We start from the raw sequence: 18,310 nt of genomic DNA, 5'->3' as shown, positions 1-18,310 counted from the left end.
AAGTTAAGGCCTTGTCGACTGGAGGGTGGAATGCCCAACGCTATGAAGTTATAGCTGTTAGAAGTCACTGGGGTGTTTTAGGGGGGAGACTGAAAGAGATCACACTTCTTTACTGCTCCTGTCACCCTGCAGATTTACGACCTATCTATTGATGCCTTGAGTCCAACCTTCTACTTTCTGCTGCCGAGCTCAAAGATAAGAGATGTTACCTTCCTTTTCAATGAAGAAGGCAAGAACATCATTGTCATCATGTCCTCTGCTGGGTACATGTACACCCAGCTCATGGAGGAAGCCAGCAGTGCCCAGCAGGGTCCCTTCTATGTCACTAATGTACTGGAAATAAATCATGAGGACCTGAAGGTTAGAGCACATCTTGCCACTTCCTTCTGTTCCTTGTTTGATTTGTTTAGCAACTCCTCTGTTGTTTCCTTTTAGTTTTCTTTTTCTTGTGTGTGCATGCATGTGTACTTAGCTTCTTTTTACCTAATAGCAAAATCGAAATCACTAAGGTGACTCAGCTGCAAGGTCCTTGCTTCTTAGCATCTGTTAAGGGAGTTACTATGCCTTCCCAGTGACGAGTCACTCCAACCCATCACCTTTCTAAAAATGTCCTTTTTATTTTATGTGTATGGGTGATTGCTTGTGTGTATGTCTGTGTACCACATACATATGGCACTGAGGCCAGAAGAAGGAAGGTATCAGGTCCTTTGAAACTGGAGTTTCAGATAATATGAGCTGCCATGTGGATCTAGGAATTGAACCCAGGTCCCCTAGAAGAGCAGTCCGTGCTCTTAACCTCTAAAGCCATCACTCCAGCTTGGAAAAATCTCTTAAATAGTAGCATATAACCAGTTCTGGGTAATGCACAAAAGGGAGCCATCCCTGAACAGAAATTCCCATCAGCTTATATAGTTTCGCAGCCCCATGTTACACTTTGAGCAATTAAGCATGTTTTACAGAGACAGAGATTCCAAGGTTTAGTTGTTTGGACAAGTGGGGAGATTTATAGTGTAGAATATTGTCAATTCTCCTGAGACAGATCAGGCCTGCTTTTTTTCCAGGTAGCTGTTCACCAGGGTCATCCTGCCTACCTAGCAGAAGTGTGCTCTTCCTAGTAGAGGCACGTGTCTTCATTAGCACCATCAGCCAGGGTCTTCTTCTCCAAGCTGCCCCTCAGAGGCACCGTTCCTTTACCTAGAATTTACTTTTGTGTGATGTAATATTTTCTAAGTCTGTTCATCTCAACCTTCATGGGAAGCTTACTTGTAGAGGTCTCATGCTTTGGGTGTGGAAATGCCTGTGGTGGTTTAAAGTCCTCCCTACCCCAGAATCTTGGTTCCAGCCAGTAAGTGAAATCTTGCCCATGCGTGTCTTTTCTCCTGCAGGACAGTAACAGCCAGGTGGCGGGTGGCGGTGTGTCTGTGTACTACTCGCACGTGCTGCAGATGCTTTTCTTCAGCTACAGTCAGGGCAAGTCCTTTGCAGCCACGGTCAGCAGGAGCACTCTGGAGGTGTTGCAGCTCTTCCCCATCAACATCAAAAGGTGAGCATAGTCGTGGAGTGCCGTTCTCCTTGATGCCCTGCCTTAGTAGGGCTCTCTGCCCTCCTTTCTCGTCCTCACCCCTCGAGTCTCCACTACTGCTTCACATGCTGGCTCTGACCAGCCTTGCACTACTCCAGTTGAGTATCTTTAAAGCCAAACAGCCATGGTTGGCAGGTTGGGCTACCTATTGCTTGTTCTTCACCATGGAGACACCAGGCTGTAAGAGGTAGCCCTTATAGGGGTTCACTGAGAGGGTTCACTGTTACACAGGGAAAAAACCTTTAGTCAAGGCAACTGGTGCGATTTTAACAATGGCCAAGTTTTAAGGAGGAGACAGTGCCAGTGAAGGCACTCGCTCACCCTGCCCCAAGGCCCTTTCATTTTGCCTCCTTCAGAAGCCCACCGTCCCTCCCCATCAGTAAGTAGGACGCACATCAGTCCTGAGGGTGTGGCTAGAACTGGGGCCGGTAAGTCTGCTCATCAGCTTCTGGGTGTCAGAGGTGGGTGTGCAGTGCTGAGTTCTATTTTAGGGAAGGAGAGGAGGAGACTCAGTGTCTCTTCTACTTCTTAGCTGCTACTGAAGACTGTTTTAGATCTGTAGGGTATATTAACCTGGTTTGCAATGATATCAAATGGGCAGAAGAACTGTATGGGACACCATGCCACCCACCTTCGGCAACTCTATGGCCTTGATAGTTGATAGTCTCAAAAGGCCACTGATTCCCAAGTAGTGAAGTTTTGGAGAGGACTCTTGGGGGCGCACTGGAGTGATGGATGGTAGCACCCATGCGGCTCTTAGTCAGCTGGCCCACGGTGAATCTGAACCCTTGGCCAGGGACTCTGTGCTGAGTTACATAGCTACTCCTAGGAGAGTCCTTTTTAAGGAAGGAACTGAAAAGGAACTGGGGTAGTGAGTGACACCATGTCCATTCTTGTTGCCTGCAGCTCCAATGGTGGCAGTAAGACTTCTCCTGCACTTTGCCAGTGGTCTGAGGTGATGAACCACCCTGGCTTGGTCTGTTGTGTCCAGCAGACTACTGGCGTGCCTCTGGTAGTCATGGTGAAACCAGACACTTTCCTCATCCAGGAGATTAAGACTCTTCCAGCCAAAGCCAAGGTCAGTGCCCCTCCCTATATTTCCTACTTAGGAATTTATTCTGTGGCTGGCAGCTCGAAAATGTTTCTCCATCTTCATACTGTGCCACACATCCACAAGCTAGCACTGGGGATGCCGAAGCAAGAGGATAAAGAATTTGGAGGCCAGCCTAAGTTACATATTGAGCCCATATCTCAAGAAACAAACAAGAAAGTTGTCTCTTCTAGCTTCTGTGTTTGCTGCACTTTTGCAACCCAACTGGCCTGTGGAGCCTGAGGTTTTATCACCTTTCTCTGAGGCTCTTGAGCCACAGGTGTGAGAACTAACCCAGTGTACCCCCCACCCATACCCCGCTCCCCTTTTATCCTCTCCTCCTAGATCCAAGACATGGTTGCCATTAGGCACACGGCCTGCAATGAGCAGCAGCGGACGACCATGATCCTGCTGTGTGAGGACGGCAGCTTGCGCATTTACATGGCCAATGTGGAGAACACCTCTTACTGGCTCCAGCCCTCCCTACAGCCCAGCAGTGTCATCAGCATCATGAAGCCTGTGCGAAAGCGCAAAACAGCTACGATCAGTAAGGCCCCTCCAGAACCATGGGGGCGTGGGTTCAGCAGTCTTCTAGACAGTGACAGAGTAGGTCCCCGTGATGGCCAGAAGAAGCGCTGGCTTTCCTGCTTGCACACTTGGTGAGATCAGAGACCAGTTCTGGGTAATTTTCTGAAATAAAGGCCTACATGGTAACCACCGTTTGCTACCTACTTTGATGAGATCGGGCACATTCAGGGTGGTATAGCCATAGACTTGCTACCCACTTTGAGCCAGCCATTCTGGGTGCCCCAAGAGTGTTATCTTCAGCTTTGGGGTTAAGGGAAGTGGCTTACCTGTGCGTTTGATCTAATTGAAAGGTAGATCCCTCAGTTGGCTAATTTCCCACAAAATAGTGTGGACATCGTCTTGCTATGAGAGGACTGTTTGAAAAGAGGAAGCATGATTTTAGGAGGGAATGATCCTGGCTAAGTGAAGTACACTGCAGGCATCATCACGTTTTCTTAAATTTGTTGTTGAGTTTCTATGATTGAGATGATGATGATGTCCTGTAAAGAAATAGATTGTTGTGTTATGAACTGTACACTCCATACGGATAGCAAGTTTTGTAGAGCAAGTCACATGGTTGGGGAGATGTTGCTAGAAAGCTGACCTCGAGTAAACATCATGATGGGATCTTGTTGGATTGGAGCATAAGAGCCTTGAGAGCAGTGAGAGCAGAGGTGCTGAGAGCACACACCAGGGCTCTCTGGCAATCTGGCACTGTCCTCCCACAGCAGCCCGCACATCCAGCCAGGTGACCTTCCCCATCGACTTTTTTGAACACAACCAGCAGCTGACAGATGTGGAGTTTGGTGGTAATGACCTCCTGCAAGTCTACAATGCACAACAGATAAAGCACAGGCTGAACTCCACTGGCATGTACGTGGCGAACACCAAGGTGAGGAGCACCCAGGTCTGGCTCACTTTCTGGTTAGTACTCTTGTGACAGTTATTGTGAACAACTCGTGGCTGTCTTTTCAGCACTAGGCTTGAACCCAGGCACTCCACCACTGAGCAGTCGGGCTAGCTAGCCTCATATCGTCTTTAGAATCAGACACAGAATATGTACTCAGAGTTGCTCACTTCTGCTCAAATGATCCTTGAACAAATCAATATTTCAACTGCTGAAGGTCTTGAGTCCCACCATTGTTAGCAGGAACAACAGGGTGGTTAATGCTCAGGGGAAGGAAGCCTGACCCTGCCTCTCTTCTCCCTCAGTCATGGCATGATTAGGATGGAGTTAAAACGAAATGAAGTTTATGTAGTAGCTATTATAGAGGCAGTGTGGGGTGAAGGATTCTGGAGATTTCTGACATGTGCTTTTGTCCTTGCAGCCTGGTGGCTTCACCATTGAGATTAGTAACAACAGCAGCACTATGGTGATGACAGGCATGCGGATCCAGATTGGGACCCAGGCAATTGAACGGGCCCCATCATACATCGAGATCTTTGGCAGAACCATGCAGCTTAATCTGAGCCGTTCCCGCTGGTTTGACTTCCCCTTCACTAGAGAAGAAGCCCTGCAGGCTGACAAGAAGCTGAACCTCTTCAGTGAGTGATCCACATGGGGCCTTCTCATTGTGACTAGAGTGGATGACCACTAGGTGGCCCTCCACTGTTAGGAATCCCTGTTCTACCTGGGTCTCCCTTTATTTGAGGTTTAAGAGGTAGGCTTTTGGGAAAGAAGACTGCTTTTTTTTTTTCTTGCTGATGGTACTGGGAATTGAACCCTGGACTTCATGCACGTTATGCAAATACTCTACCACTAAGCAATATCACCAGCCCTTTTAAACTTTTTATTTTGAAACAGGGGCTCCCATTCTATAGGTCAAACAGGACTTGAACTTGGGATCCTCCTGCCTTAGCCTTCTCAGTATCTGGGATTACAGACCAACGCCATTAGGCCTATTAAAAGAATAGATGTTGTGGTAGAGGGAGGGCAGGCTCAGTTAGCTACTGCTTGCTTTGGTGTTGCATTGGCCTTATTGGTGGACCTCTTCCATGTCAGAGGAGGCAAGACTGATACATGAAATCAGGAGGTGCTCTATCAGCTGAATTATATCCCTGGCTCAAAGCCTTTTACATTTAATTTATCCATCCATTTATAGACAGGATCTCGTCTATCCCAGGCTGTCCTTGAACTCACTGTATAGCTGAGGGTGACCTTGAACCTCGGATCCTCCTGCGTCCACTTCCTGAGTTATGGAATTAGAGGTGTATGTCACAATGCCGGTCTGTGTGGTGTTAGGGATGGAATCTAGCAAGCACTCAAGTGAGCTGCATCCCTGATCATGTGTGTTCTCTATCACTTACTGACCACTTAGCTGAAGTTCTTTCTCCTAGAAATAGCTGCTTTTGTGTGGATGGTGATGACTTGAACGCTGAGCAAAGAAAGTGCTTACAGATCGCTGGGAGTAAGGGCTGGGAGGTAGAACACCAGTGAGTGCCAGAGGATCCTTAGAGTTAAGGTCAGGGTCTCTCCCAGGTGGGAGATACCAGACTGTGGTCCATTGAACTGTTCCTTGTGCATTCAGCAGTGAGTGCTGCCAAGTGTCTCGGCAGACATGGCTCCCGAGTCTGAGATGAACGTGTGCCTGACCGTGCTGTGCTTTTCCTTGGAGGGTGGTGTGAGCTCTTAGTAAATATGCTTCCTAAAGGCTTCTCTTATTGCAGTCGGTGCCTCGGTGGATCCAGCAGGAGTCACCATGATTGATGCTGTAAAAATTTACGGCAAGACTAAGGAGCAGTTTGGCTGGCCTGATGAGCCGCCAGAAGAATTCCCTTCTGCTTCTGTCAGCAACATCTGCCCTTCCAACCTGAATCAGACCAATGGCACTGGGGAGAGTGACTCAGCCGCTCCAACTACGACCAGTGGCACTGTCCTGGAGAGGTACCAGTGTTGGCAGGGTTTGGCTTTAATTCTTAACCATTTTGCACTGACTGCAGAGCCCTTCTATGTCTTGAATCTCCCAAGCCTTAGTCTGTGATTGTCAAGTTCTTACACAGTCCCCTGAGCATTCAGTTTCTCCCTAATATAAGCACAGAGCCTGGGAGATAGGCTCAGAGGAATCTAATGCTGGATCTCTGTCTAGATAGAAGCTTGGTCATTTATTTAATGTTCCATAAGCATTTGGGATAGCCAGAGGCTGCAGGTCAGAAAGTGCTTAAACTCTAGATTAGAATCCAGACTGAAACACCAGCAAACATCCTCCCTCTGTGCCAATCGCGTCATCTTCTCGTCTTTCTCTGTGGAAGTTCCTACTCTGTGGTAATAACACTGCCAGCAAGAGAGGCTGCCACAGCATCTTGCAGGAGAGTGCAGTGTCCTTAGAGCTCCCTACGGTGGCATTCGTAAGCACATGCTTGGCTTCTTTGTGCTGGGTGGCTGCTGGTTTGCCATGGTAGATGAAGCAGGTCTGGATGTAAGAGTGGGTTTCTTACATTGTAAGCCCTGAGATAGCCATGCTTGGAGTTGCTGTGCCCCACCAACAGCCTCCCCACTTCTGCCTTTCTTCCCCCCCCCCCAAATTCATATATCGTTTGCTTAGGATGTGTTTCTAGGTTTCTCTGAGCTTCACATTTTTTTCTTTTTTTTTCCCTTTGCTTCTCCCCCAAGTTCTGAAACTGAGTCCCTAACCAAGCTGGACCGGTTAGTATGCCCTGTTTCTTTTCTCTGCACGAGTGCGTGTGTGTCAGAGAGCAGCGTCCGCATTGGTGTGGCTTTGCGCTGATTCGCTTCTGTTCCAAGTCCTGCTACTTTCTGTTCTGATCATTGCATGGCTGCAGAGCTCTCCATGTGTAAACTGGAGCCTACCTGGGACTGTGAGTGCACCCTTGGTGTTGGTCACATCAGCCTCTTGGCTTTGTCTTCCTTAACCCTTCCTTGCTGCTCATTCTGTACAACGGATGCGAAGGGATGGGGGTAGAGGGGCAACATGCCCTACTGGTTCATAAGCTCCTGCAGCTTGCTCCACTTCCCTTTATCCTGTGCTTCCTCCATCTTCCCTCTATCGTTGGCGCCTTCCTTTATCACTCCAGCTACCTTCTCAGTGCTTTCCTTTCCTGTCCAGACCCCAGCTGTCAGGATGATGGTTGTTTTACTATGCCATGGGAATTCACAGGAGTAAGCCTAGAGCATGTTATCTGTTAGGTACTATTTAATGGCTGGACTTCCTGCTTCTTTCCTAATGGAGAAGTTCCGTGTTCTAAATACGCTTCACACTATCTTTGAATGTTCTAGCAGCATGCATCTAAAAATAGTTTGCTCCTGTACGTAGAGCCCATAGGAAATGCCTGTGTGCATTTTCCTGGCTGTGTAAGCAGAAGCATAACCTTAACATTGCCAATGTAAATAGATGGCTTTAACTTCTCCCTTGTGCCTCCCTTTGCCCACTGATCTCTGAGCACCTGAGCTTCGGGCACTGTTGCATCGAGACTTAAGCCCATCTCAGGATCCTTGCCACAGGCAGTAGAAGGAAGCACATTTATCCTCTTTGAGGAAGAAAAGCCCCGTCTTTGAGTGGCGGATTATGAACATGGCCTCAGGTTGATCTCCAAGCAGGAGCCAGGTTTCTTCTGGCCTGTAACACAGCAGCGATATGCACGGTGCCTGTGGCAGGTTTTATTGCGCTTTGATTTTGTATTTGGCATTTGATAGCTCTCCCCAAGGTCCTCAATACTACAGCTTTCCGGGCTGACATGAGGCAGAGAGAACAGTGCTTGTACTCAAGCCAGGGTTTCTGTCTCCCCAGGCTGGTCGTGAGTTCTTTGGAAGCCTTGGAAAGCTGCTTTGCTGTTGGCCCGATCATTGAGAAGGCAAGTCATTTCTTCAAAGCACACGGGAGCTTTCTGAAGAGGCAGGAAGTAGGGTTGTTGACTGAGGCCTGCTGCTTTGAAGCATAAGAATACTGACAGCACAGTCCTGGTTTGCAAAGCATCTCCGAGCTTTGCACCTGTGTCGTGGGAGGGTTATAGCTTCAACAGCTTTTCTGCTCTTTCTAGTCAGTGGTGGATAACCTATCTTGGCTGGCCTGGAAGGAAGGAAGGAAGGGAGGGAGGGAGGGAGGGAGGGAGGGAGGAGGGAGGGAGGGAGGGAGGGAGGGAGGGCGGCGGGCAGACTAGAGGGCATTCTTCACTGCACTGAGGGGTGAGTGATAATCATGCTGTCTTCCACATCAGGAGAGAAACAAGCATGCAGCCCAGGAGCTGGCCACTTTGCTGCTCTCCCTGCCAGCACCTGCCAGTGTGCAACAGCAGTCAAAGAGCCTCCTGGCCAGCCTGCACACCAGCCGCTCAGCCTACCATAGCCACAAGGTAATCCCTCTCTCCCTGGGAGGCCTTCTGTAGAAATGGAAATTGTCCTGAGGGAGTCAAATCAGTTGACTCTTCATCTGTAAAGCAAGGCCCTAGTGGAGTAAGCCAGTTCCAAGTTTCTCCCAAGAGATGTATGAAATCTACTCTAGACTGAGGAAGCAATCTAGTAAGCCACTAGCACATCACTTTATTTTTCTCTTTCTCTGACCGGATCGGCAAGTTTTAAAAAAGAGAGTGAGTATTGGTGCCTGCTTCTCCATGGGAAAGTGCAAGGGTCCAGAAAGTGCCATAGGTGGTTAATACACTGTTGTCCCAAGTCCTCAGCTGTGGGCTAGGTGAGAGGCATGCAAGTGTGGTAGGTGGTTGTTGACTGGGGGTTACTTATTGTTGGGCCTCACAGGGTGAGTACAAAAGCTAGTAACTGCCGAAGGAGGGGTGAGCTGGGCCTCTTTGGGTAGATGGAAAACATGACATTATAGACCAGTAGGAGGAAAGGCACTGGGGACACTGCCAGCCCGGTGTTTGTGCCTCTTTCCCTTAACATCAAGGAATGAGTTCAGCTTGCCAAAGCTTCCCAAGGAAAGGTTGTTTTAGAAGCATCATCCTTGGGTAAAGGTCCTGCTAGTGATAACTACTGCCAGAGGAAGTGATTGGCTGCTGTAGTTTGATGATTGAGTGGATGCTACTTTCATGGAGCCGATTATGTGGTTGTTGACTTTTTTGTTTGTCTTTTCCAAGACAGGGTTTCTCTGTGTATCAGCTCTGGTTGTCCTGGAACTCACTTTGTAGACCAGGCTGGCCTTTAACTCAGAGATCTGTCTGCCTCTACCTCCAGAGTGCTAGGATTAAAGGCCTGCGCCACCACTACCCCCTGGTTGACTTTTTGGTTTTTCAACACAGGGTTTCTCTGTGTAGCTTTGGAGCCTGGCCTGGCACTCGCTCTGTAGACCAGGCTGGCCTCAAACTAACAGAGATCCTCTTGCCTCTGCCTCCCGACTGCTGGGATTAAAGGCATGCACCACCACTGCCTGGCCCCTGGTTGACTTTATAAAAGACTGTTGATATTGTGTCAGGGAGTTGAACATTGGACAGCCTGAAGATTGATTTGATTACTGGTGACAGTTCTTGAGAGGAGTTTCCAGACCTCCATGTGATTTAGTGTGCTGCTTTTGTTTATGGTTGACCCTCTATGACCCTGTGTTTTATAGGACCAGGCCTTGCTGAGCAAAGCTGTGCAGTGTCTCAACACATCCAGCAAAGAAGGCAAGGACTTAGACCCTGAGGTGTTCCAGCGACTAGTGATCACAGCTCGCTCAATTGCCATCATGCGTCCTAACAACCTTGTGCACTTTACGGAGTCAAAGCTGCCCCAGATGGAAACAGGTGAACTTGGCCTATGAGGCCGTGGTCCTGAAACCTGCTTAGTGCACCTTCTTTGCCCTTTGTCATGCTCTTCCTGTTCTTGTTGACTCTGATGACAGATAATCTGTTCCCTGTTTTATAACTTTGTAGAGTCTCTGACGTTGCCCCATTTTAACTAACCTGACCATCCTTGAATTTGCTTAGTGTTCAGAATCTCAGCTAGTCTGTTGTGAAGTTATTCCAGGGTGAAGCTGAGCTCGGTTTTGCCCTGATATGGCAGGAGTGGGATTTTCTTACACTGTATCTCTTTGTAGAGGGGTACAGAAGGTTGTGTTCTTTGGGTGAAGCTGAGCTTGGTTTTGCCCTAGTACTTGGAGACAGTGTGCTGCGTGCTGTGGTTTCTGTTCTGTCGGCAGTACTTAGTGTAGTGGCTTCTCAGTGCTTCTTCCATCATCTCTCCTCACATTGGCTGGCTATGGATGGCTCAGTACCAAACCTGGTTGGCCATCATTAGAAAAAGCTCGTTGATGCCTCTGCAGTTCCTTATCACCTGCGTGTTCCTGTATGCCATTGCTTTCCTGTCTGTCCTTCTAACGGTACAATCCTGGAATCAATCTAGAGGAATCTCAGACATTCCCCTGGGTTTAGTCAAATGGTTGGAACAGGCATCTTTGACTCTGCTGTAAAGATCCTGAATGCTCCCCTCTCTATCTAATTCTAACACACAATGTTTTCTGTGATGTTCCTTTCCCAGACTGTTTTTTCCCCAGATGTGCCTGCTGGAATCTAGGGATAGTTGGCATATTGATTGGGGCCCCAGTTGAAACTCCCTCCGCAGGCAAGCTTCCTTGACCTGAGTTAACCTTAAAACAAATTGAATTCTGTCTTCGATTTACCATCGTTAATAATTTCCTTTCTCCTGCGTAGAAGGAGCGGATGAGGGGAAAGAACCACAGAAGCAGGTGGAAGGAGACAGCTGTAGTTTCATCACTCAGCTTGTGAACCACTTCTGGAAACTCCATGCCTCTAAGCCCAAGAATGCCTTCCTGGCACCTGCCTGCCTGCCAGGTATCATGTTAGCAAGGGTACTTGGATCTTGATATTAGTAAAGTAGGTGTAAACCCTTCAACACTGTGACCTTTTCCTCCAGAGCAGTAGCAGAGAGACATGTGTGAGCTCCGTGCATTGCTGCCCATGTTGACCAGTAGTGTGATGGGCAGAGGGGTGTGTGTGTGTGTGTGTTACGTATCCTTCCTTTGAGTGGGATTGCATGGTTCACATTGGGGACAATGATGACGACAACTCTGTAGTTGTTATTTAAAAACAAAATATTTGAAAGACTTGAACTGGGCATGGTAGTGCATACCTTTAATCCCAGACAGGCAGAGGCAGACTGATCTCCGTGAGGCCAGTCAGGTCTACAAAGTGAGTTCCAGGACAGCTAGGACTGTTACACAGAGAAATCTTGTTTTGAAAATGAAATAAAGGTAAACACTTGGTTGAGAGCCAGTTCAGAAGATAGGAATGTAGAACTAGCCATGAAAAGTATTTTCATTTCTAAGTTGTTGTTGCCTTGGTTCTCTTATGTGTCACATTCCTGAAAGTTGGGGAAAGTGGAGAACCCCACAGCCAAAGAGAAGAGTAGATGCCCAGGGCCTATTGTTTGAGTACCACTTGAGACCTACATACTAAAAGGCCTGTCAGAAACCTACTTTGTCAACACCTCAGGTGTTAGGGATCATAGGGGTGTTGTTATTTGTCCACCTTGAATTTTCCTGCCTTTTCTGGGGTTGTCAACTTCTCTGGTGCAGGGCCTGCAAGGGCTTTTGAGGACATTTATAGAATTTGGAGACGTAATAAAACAGCCCAACCACAATTGACAGGCCACACCACAGTATGTGTTGGTTTGCTTTGCTGTGTGTGTCTGTTTTTGTCCAGCTGCCCTCTATGTGATAATCAAAATTTGGGCTTTTGTCTCAAAGCTTTCAAGGACTAGGGTTGTTTTTGTCAACAGATTTTCAGATAATCCTTTTCTTCCATTTAGGCCTCACTCATATTGAAGCTACTGTTAATGCATTGGTAGACATTATCCATGGTTATTGTACCTGCGAGCTGGACTGTATCAACACAGCATCCAAGATCTACATGCAGATGCTGTTGTGTCCTGTACGTATCAACACAACCCGGGTGCCTCTGATCAGTCTGGGAGTGTGTGGAAACTAGTCTTAATATGTTGCTAACCTAATGAAATAAAATAGACTTAAAAACTGGTGGGAAGGGCTGGAGAGGTGGAGGAGCTCAGTTGTTAAGAACTGGCTGCTCTTCCAGAGGCCCTGGGTTCAATTCTCAGAAACCACATAGCAAGTAACAGCTGCCAGTGACTATGCTCCAAGGGATCTGACACCTTCTGGCCTCCTTGGGCATTATATACAGGTGGTACACAGATCTACATGCAAGCAAAACACCCACACACACAAAATAAATAAATCTTAAAAAAAAAAAAAAATTGATGGGAGTCAGTAATCACAATAACCAGTAAAAGCAGCAGAGAATGAGGCTAGGAAAGGGGGTGGTGTGGTCCTTCATCAATGCTTTCTTCCCAGGGCGTAGTCTGACGCATGCTGTAGAATTAATGTTGAGTAAGTATTGTTTAAATGAATGCGTGAATGGCTGTGTTGTTGTGCCTGTTACAGAAGATAAGTGTTAAAAAGTGCTGTTCATGGCATGGACCAAAGAGGAAAGGAACATGAGGGCTTGCTTATGTGATAAAAAGCCAGAGTTCATTTGTAGAGAGCCAAAGTGGCCTCAGGATCAAATGGCCTTGCAGACTGTCCCCAGCAGCTAAAAGACAGGAAAGTGGTGAATGGTCTTGCCATGCCAAGTCTGGAGAGGCTGGCCTGTTCCATCCTGCTGCATTTGGCCAGGAGGATGCAGGTGACAGTAGACACAGACTTCTGCCTTGTGTAAGTGGTTGACAAGCTGGAGTCACTGCTCATGATGTTGGAATACCAGAGCTTGACACCTTCCTTTCAAACCGTAGGACCCTGCTGTGAGCTTCTCCTGCAAACAAGCTCTAATTCGAGTCTTAAGGCCCAGGAACAAACGGAGACATGTGACATTGCCCTCCTCCCCTCGAAGCAACACTCCAATGGGTAATGTGAAGTCTGGGTTTAGGTTGTACTCTCGGTGGGCCAGTGGGCCCAGAAAGAAGGTGCAGCTTTGGGATATGCTGCTTATGTTGACCAGAGGGCTTTTCAGTTGTCTGTCCCTTTAATGTTGTATACAGTAGGGTGGCATATAAAAATGCATATAAATAGAATAAAATAGAGCCAAAGCCATGGGAACATTTCCAGGACACAGCATCTGCATTACTAGTTTCTACATGGTTAAGTAAAGGTCTTTCATTTGGCTGAAACATCCTAAAGCCATAGGAAAAACATGTAAAGACAATTTAAAAATTGATAGGACATTGAGGCAGTAAGGGTGGGGTGAGGGTACAGACACTGAATTTGAGGCTAGCCTGGTCTGTGTAGCAAGACCCTATTTTCAAAATCAAGAAACCGAGATCTTCTATGTAATTGTTAATAATTAAAACAAAACAAAACATTGCTGTGGAGTACCTATATCTTTGGCACTCAGGAGGATGATAAAGCAGAAGGGTTAAGTGTTCAAGGATAGCCTGCCTATCAAGTGAAATGAGAATGCTCAGTATGTAAAGTTCTACTGACCCTGACAACCTGAGTTTGAATTGATTTCGTGGGGCTCATATGGTAGGAGGAATTGACTCACTATAGTGGTCCTTTGACCTCTACACATGATCTGTGACAAACCTCACAAAAAACAAATAGTAAATGTAAAAAAAGTCACAGTGACTAAACATTAAGTGTATTTTATTTTTTATTTAGAACAAAACTGCTTTTCATGGCATAGTTTCATTAGGGTCTGATTTGTTGCTTACAAGCAGAATCCTGAGAGGACTTATTATATATAATAATAATAATAGGTAGCAAATTTCACAGACTTTCTTCATGATGTACTTGCATGGCCAAGTACCACCTTTATGAAAAATAGAAATAAATTACAGTAAGTTTAGAGATTTTGTGATATATTGGTGTTTTAAGTAAGAGTTAGTATAAAAAAAAAATCCAGTGTCTGGCTCCCCCTGGCAGTTTGTTCTCAACTTGGACTAGCTGTGTCTCAGGTGCTCAGCAGCTACATATAGCTGGTACGTAAGATAGAACAATCATGTCTTCTTTTGTAGTGCTGGAAATTGAGTTAGACCTCGTGCATGTTGGACAGGCACTCTGCCATTGAACTGTAGTCCCATCCCACAGTGCATATTTTGAGGAATGTATGTGACGAGCTTTCAGACACTCTTCTAGAATAAGATTTCTTGGGTGAGGCAGCTAGGACGTGGCTCAGTTGGGAAAGTGCTTGCCTTGTAAGCATGAGGACCTGAGTCTACACCTCCAGCATTGGGGGAGTGAAGATAGGCGAATGCCTGAGCTGACTGGCAGTCTGTCACCCAGAGTCAGTGAGTGCTGGGTTCAGTGAATGACAGAAGCCAACTGGCATCAATCTGGCCTCCACATACATGCATTGCCCACACCCATAATGTGGGAAGTTAGTATTTCTAAGAAAGGACTTTGTTTAGCAACCCAGCAAGTGAAAGGCAGATCTCCATCCTTGTCTAACAGTCTGAGATCTCGCCCAGGCCTCCTCCTTGGTAGAAGGCTTTCCATAGCCTTCCCCCAGACAAGGGATCCGGCAGGGCCTGTCACAGTGGTCTCGGTTTCTAGTCTATAGCTTCAGATTTCAATCCTGGTTTTGGTTTTTCTCACAATGATTGTACAGTTTGAATCTCACAGACCTGTTTGTAGAACAAAGTCTAGGCTGCAGTGACAGGATACTGAAGCTCTTTTGAGTTCTTTTCCTGTTCTGTCAAAGCTTTGTCTTCTGAGAATGGAGCTTATAGGGCCTGTGGATGGTCAGTTTCTCTGTGTTTTGAATTCTTAAGTTTTTGATCCTTTCTGGGCTATAATAGTCTTTTCCTGTTGGGGCGTGGGGGCCGGGGTGGGGGTGGGGGTCTGTTACTGCTGATTGCCATCTTCTCCAGACCCTGCTAGTTAGTTGCAAGGAAGAAGAAAAGTAGGCCTCTAGTGGAGTGCCTCCAAGTTTAAGTTTGTTCTTACAAGTGCAGGATGCCATCTGGGGCCTTCTTTAGACCCCCCTCCCCCCCTTTTTTTTTTTTTTTTTTTTTTGCTATATGACCATATCACATTATAAGTCAAGGAGTAAGTACCTTTAGGTGACTGGAATTTCTTTGACCAGGAGACAAGGATGATGATGATGACGATGATGCTGATGAAAAAATGCAGTCATCAGGCATCCCCGATGGTGGTCACATCCGTCAGGAAAGCCAGGAACAGAGTGAGGTGGACCATGGAGATTTTGAGATGGTGGTGAGTGTGGTGGCAGGAGAGGGGAGGAGGAACCTCAGCTCCCCTCTGGTTCCTACTCAACAGCCTTATCATGTGCTGTGGGACACTGACGGAGTTTTCTCTCTGCAGTCTGAGTCGATGGTCCTGGAAACAGCTGAAAATGTCAACAATGGCAACCCCTCGCCCCTGGAGGCCCTGTTGGCAGGTGCCGAGGGATTTCCTCCCATGCTGGACATCCCACCTGATGCAGATGACGAGACCATGGTTGAACTAGCCATTGCCTTGAGCCTGCAGCAGGACCAGCAAGGTAGAAGGCAATGCCAGGAACACAGCAACCTCGCACAGGAAAGAGGGCATGGCAGTTACTGATACCCTGCTGACTTAGCTTGTCCCCGATTGGGGGAGAGGTTGATCTGGGTGAGAGCTGCTCGGAGGTACAGGTGGAGAGTGAGGGATGGCTCTGACAGTTTTAGGCTGGAAACCAGTCTCATAGTTACTGCTGGTTTGATTTTTGGATGGGTGCCTCTTGAATCTGTAACTTAACTTGGTGGGTGGGTGGACAGCAGTGGCCAGAGGGGTCATGTCCTGGTGTTTAGACTCCTGAGGACAGCAGATGGCCAAAGCAGAGCTGTGTGTGGGCTGAGGGGATGCTGTGCTCACTCTCCACTTGTTTCCCAGGCAGCAGCAGCAGTGCCCTGGGCCTGCAGAGCCTGGGACTGTCCGGCCAGGCACCCAGCTCTTCCTCTCTGGACGCAGGAACCCTCTCTGACACCACAGCATCAGGTAACTGTCCACAGCAAGGAACTTGGCTCAGGGCCCCCAAGACCCTGTAGTCCGGTTCAGTGCTGTGAGAGTGTGACGGGCAGCTGCTTTGACAGGCCATCCTGGACTTCCTGCTTCTGCCTCAGCTTTAGCCATGTGCTGCGGAAGGCATAGTACTGCAGCTTGGCATCAGTGCTTGTGGCCCTGCTTCCTCACACCTTGCATGCTGCCTGGCTTTGACTGATACCCTAGGAGAGGTCAGGGAACACACTGGCTTTACAGTGTTCTTCTAGAGTTCTAACCTGTTAGACAGCATGGAAAGAGACAAGAAGTAAAGTCAACTTTTAGTTCTTAGCCTTCATTTGCAAATCCATTAAAGCCAAAAGTAGCCACCAGTGAGCTTGGGAGAGAGGTTTTTTTGTTTTTTTTGTTTGTTTGTTTGTTTGTTTGTTTGTTTTAATTTGGTCTTCAGGAAGCCTTCACTTATGTTGTCTTTGTTTTGAGTCTCTTTCCTAGCTTGATAAAATCCCAGATAGAGTTGGACCAAACTGTGGGTGGCAGCAGCACATGGGAGAGATCTTTTGAAAATCAACCCAGACATGAAGGGATGGACACTTGTTCACACTGCTGCATCCCTGTGTTGCTTATTTTCTTTTGGGAAGGCTAGCCTGCTTAGATTTCAAAACAAAACAAAACAAAACAAACCAGAAAAACAGAGTGGCTGTCTCTGCCTGCTATCATAGCTTTTTGCTTCTCTGAGGTCTCTTCAGTTTCTGTCACTTTAGGCTTCAAGGTCATGGTCGTGGTGGTGTTGTGCTTGTCATGTCTGTCATGCTCTCTGGCTGTCTTGGCTTTCCTCCCCTGTGTATCTCATCCAGCATTTTCCTCCTGTCTCAGCTCAGCCCTGATCCTGGATGCTGTGGCTGTCTCTGGGGAATTTCCTTGCTTCATTATTAGCATCTGATGAGGATGATGAAGAGGTGTGACATTTTCTAATGAGCTCTCCTCTGGGCCATTTGATTAAAAAAGAAAAGACAAAAATCAGTCGACTCGAGCTCATGACAAGTGATTTCATAATAGCAGATGGATTGCTGAGCAAACCTCATTGAATTCTGTGCTCTGAATGGCAATGGGCAGTTTAGATCTTAATAGGTGTCAGTAATACCTCGACTCTGGTGACCATGAAGCATTCGGCTAGAAAACACATTGACCGTGTCACAGAATCTTATTGAATCTGCACATACTGTAACAGTGAAGGAAATGCCCGGTGCCCTGGGCTTTCACTTGTGTCTGAGTGCTGTTGGCAGTTCCCCCTGTAGAGTGTCTGTCCCCTTTGTCGATTACTCGGCAAAGCAGATCTTGCCTTCTTTTCCTCTAACCTCAGGACACTCAGAACTGCCTTGTGTCCTCTGCAGTGTGCTGTGATGCTTTAACCCCGAGGAGGGGTTTGTACCTGTAACAGCTCTTGTTACTCTCCCAGCTCCAGCCTCAGACGATGAGGGCAGCACTGCGGCGACTGATGGCTCCACCCTGCGGACCTCGCCCGCTGACCATGGTGGGAGTGTGGGCTCAGAGAGCGGGGGAAGTGCAGTGGACTCTGTGGCTGGCGAGCACAGTGGTAATGTGCCCGGGTGTCTTGATCTCTTTGGGCTGGGGGGAGGTGGACAAGGTAGTAATCCCTACCTGGTCCTGTGAAGATGGCCTTCTGCAGAGAGAAGTTGTGGGGAGTCAGGGTCTGATGGGGTTCATTTGACCTCAGCCATGGAATGTCAAGTGTTCTGTGACTGAAGCTCAAATTCAGTAGCTAATATGGAAACATTTCACGGTGTCTTTCAGTTGTCTGTTAGTTCCAAAAGAGCAGCGATATTTTTATCCATAAATGGCAATTAAAATGATTGTGGTATGACCTTGAAACCCATATTCCCATGGTTTTTGCTGCCTACCTCCTAAGGGGGAATTCACTATTAAGCAAGCCAGTCCCCCAGTACACCTGCTGTGAGGTTTGCCCATGCTAGTGGTTTCTTAGCTGAGGCCAAGGACAGTTTTGTAGGTTGCACAGGTAAAGACTGAAAGAAAGGATGCAGTGGAGGCCAGGACCACACTGGGGTTCTGCCATACTTAATGCAGCCAAAAACTGTTGAAACCTAACATTTTCCCGGTCATGGCCAACCATGGGAGTTAATGTGTACTTCTAAAATC

General features: G+C 47.4%; 1 protein-coding gene across 9 annotated transcripts in view; it reads left to right on the top strand.

Annotated features, from left to right (window-relative positions):
- The window catches only part of Ubr4 (ubiquitin protein ligase E3 component n-recognin 4), a 111,914-nt gene that overhangs the window by 45,156 nt on the left and 48,448 nt on the right, over window positions 1-18,310 (top strand). For 3 of the 9 annotated variants that reach the window (XM_027399858.1, XM_027399860.1, XM_027399856.1), the window contains exons 43-61: window positions 133-360; window positions 1,386-1,543; window positions 2,489-2,660; window positions 3,018-3,219; window positions 3,968-4,131; window positions 4,568-4,784; window positions 5,907-6,123; window positions 6,850-6,882; window positions 7,985-8,048; window positions 8,412-8,546; window positions 9,755-9,929; window positions 10,663-10,746; window positions 10,836-10,976; window positions 11,953-12,074; window positions 12,949-13,060; window positions 15,240-15,370; window positions 15,479-15,656; window positions 16,028-16,132; window positions 17,592-17,729. In XM_027399858.1, the coding sequence (XP_027255659.1) occupies window positions 133-360; window positions 1,386-1,543; window positions 2,489-2,660; window positions 3,018-3,219; window positions 3,968-4,131; window positions 4,568-4,784; window positions 5,907-6,123; window positions 6,850-6,882; window positions 7,985-8,048; window positions 8,412-8,546; window positions 9,755-9,929; window positions 10,663-10,746; window positions 10,836-10,976; window positions 11,953-12,074; window positions 12,949-13,060; window positions 15,240-15,370; window positions 15,479-15,656; window positions 16,028-16,132; window positions 17,592-17,729 (2,776 nt within the window). The remainder of the gene's footprint in view (window positions 1-132; window positions 361-1,385; window positions 1,544-2,488; window positions 2,661-3,017; window positions 3,220-3,967; window positions 4,132-4,567; window positions 4,785-5,906; window positions 6,124-6,849; window positions 6,883-7,984; window positions 8,049-8,411; window positions 8,547-9,754; window positions 9,930-10,662; window positions 10,747-10,835; window positions 10,977-11,952; window positions 12,075-12,948; window positions 13,061-15,239; window positions 15,371-15,478; window positions 15,657-16,027; window positions 16,133-17,591; window positions 17,730-18,310) is intronic. The other 6 variants (XM_027399864.1, XM_027399865.1, XM_027399857.1 and 3 more) reach the window with 5 other exon arrangements.

This window comes from Cricetulus griseus, chromosome 2 (assembly GCF_003668045.3).
Source record: "Cricetulus griseus strain 17A/GY chromosome 2, alternate assembly CriGri-PICRH-1.0, whole genome shotgun sequence".
Lineage (NCBI taxonomy): Eukaryota > Metazoa > Chordata > Mammalia > Rodentia > Cricetidae > Cricetulus > Cricetulus griseus.
This window is presented reverse-complemented; position numbering and strand designations above follow the sequence as displayed.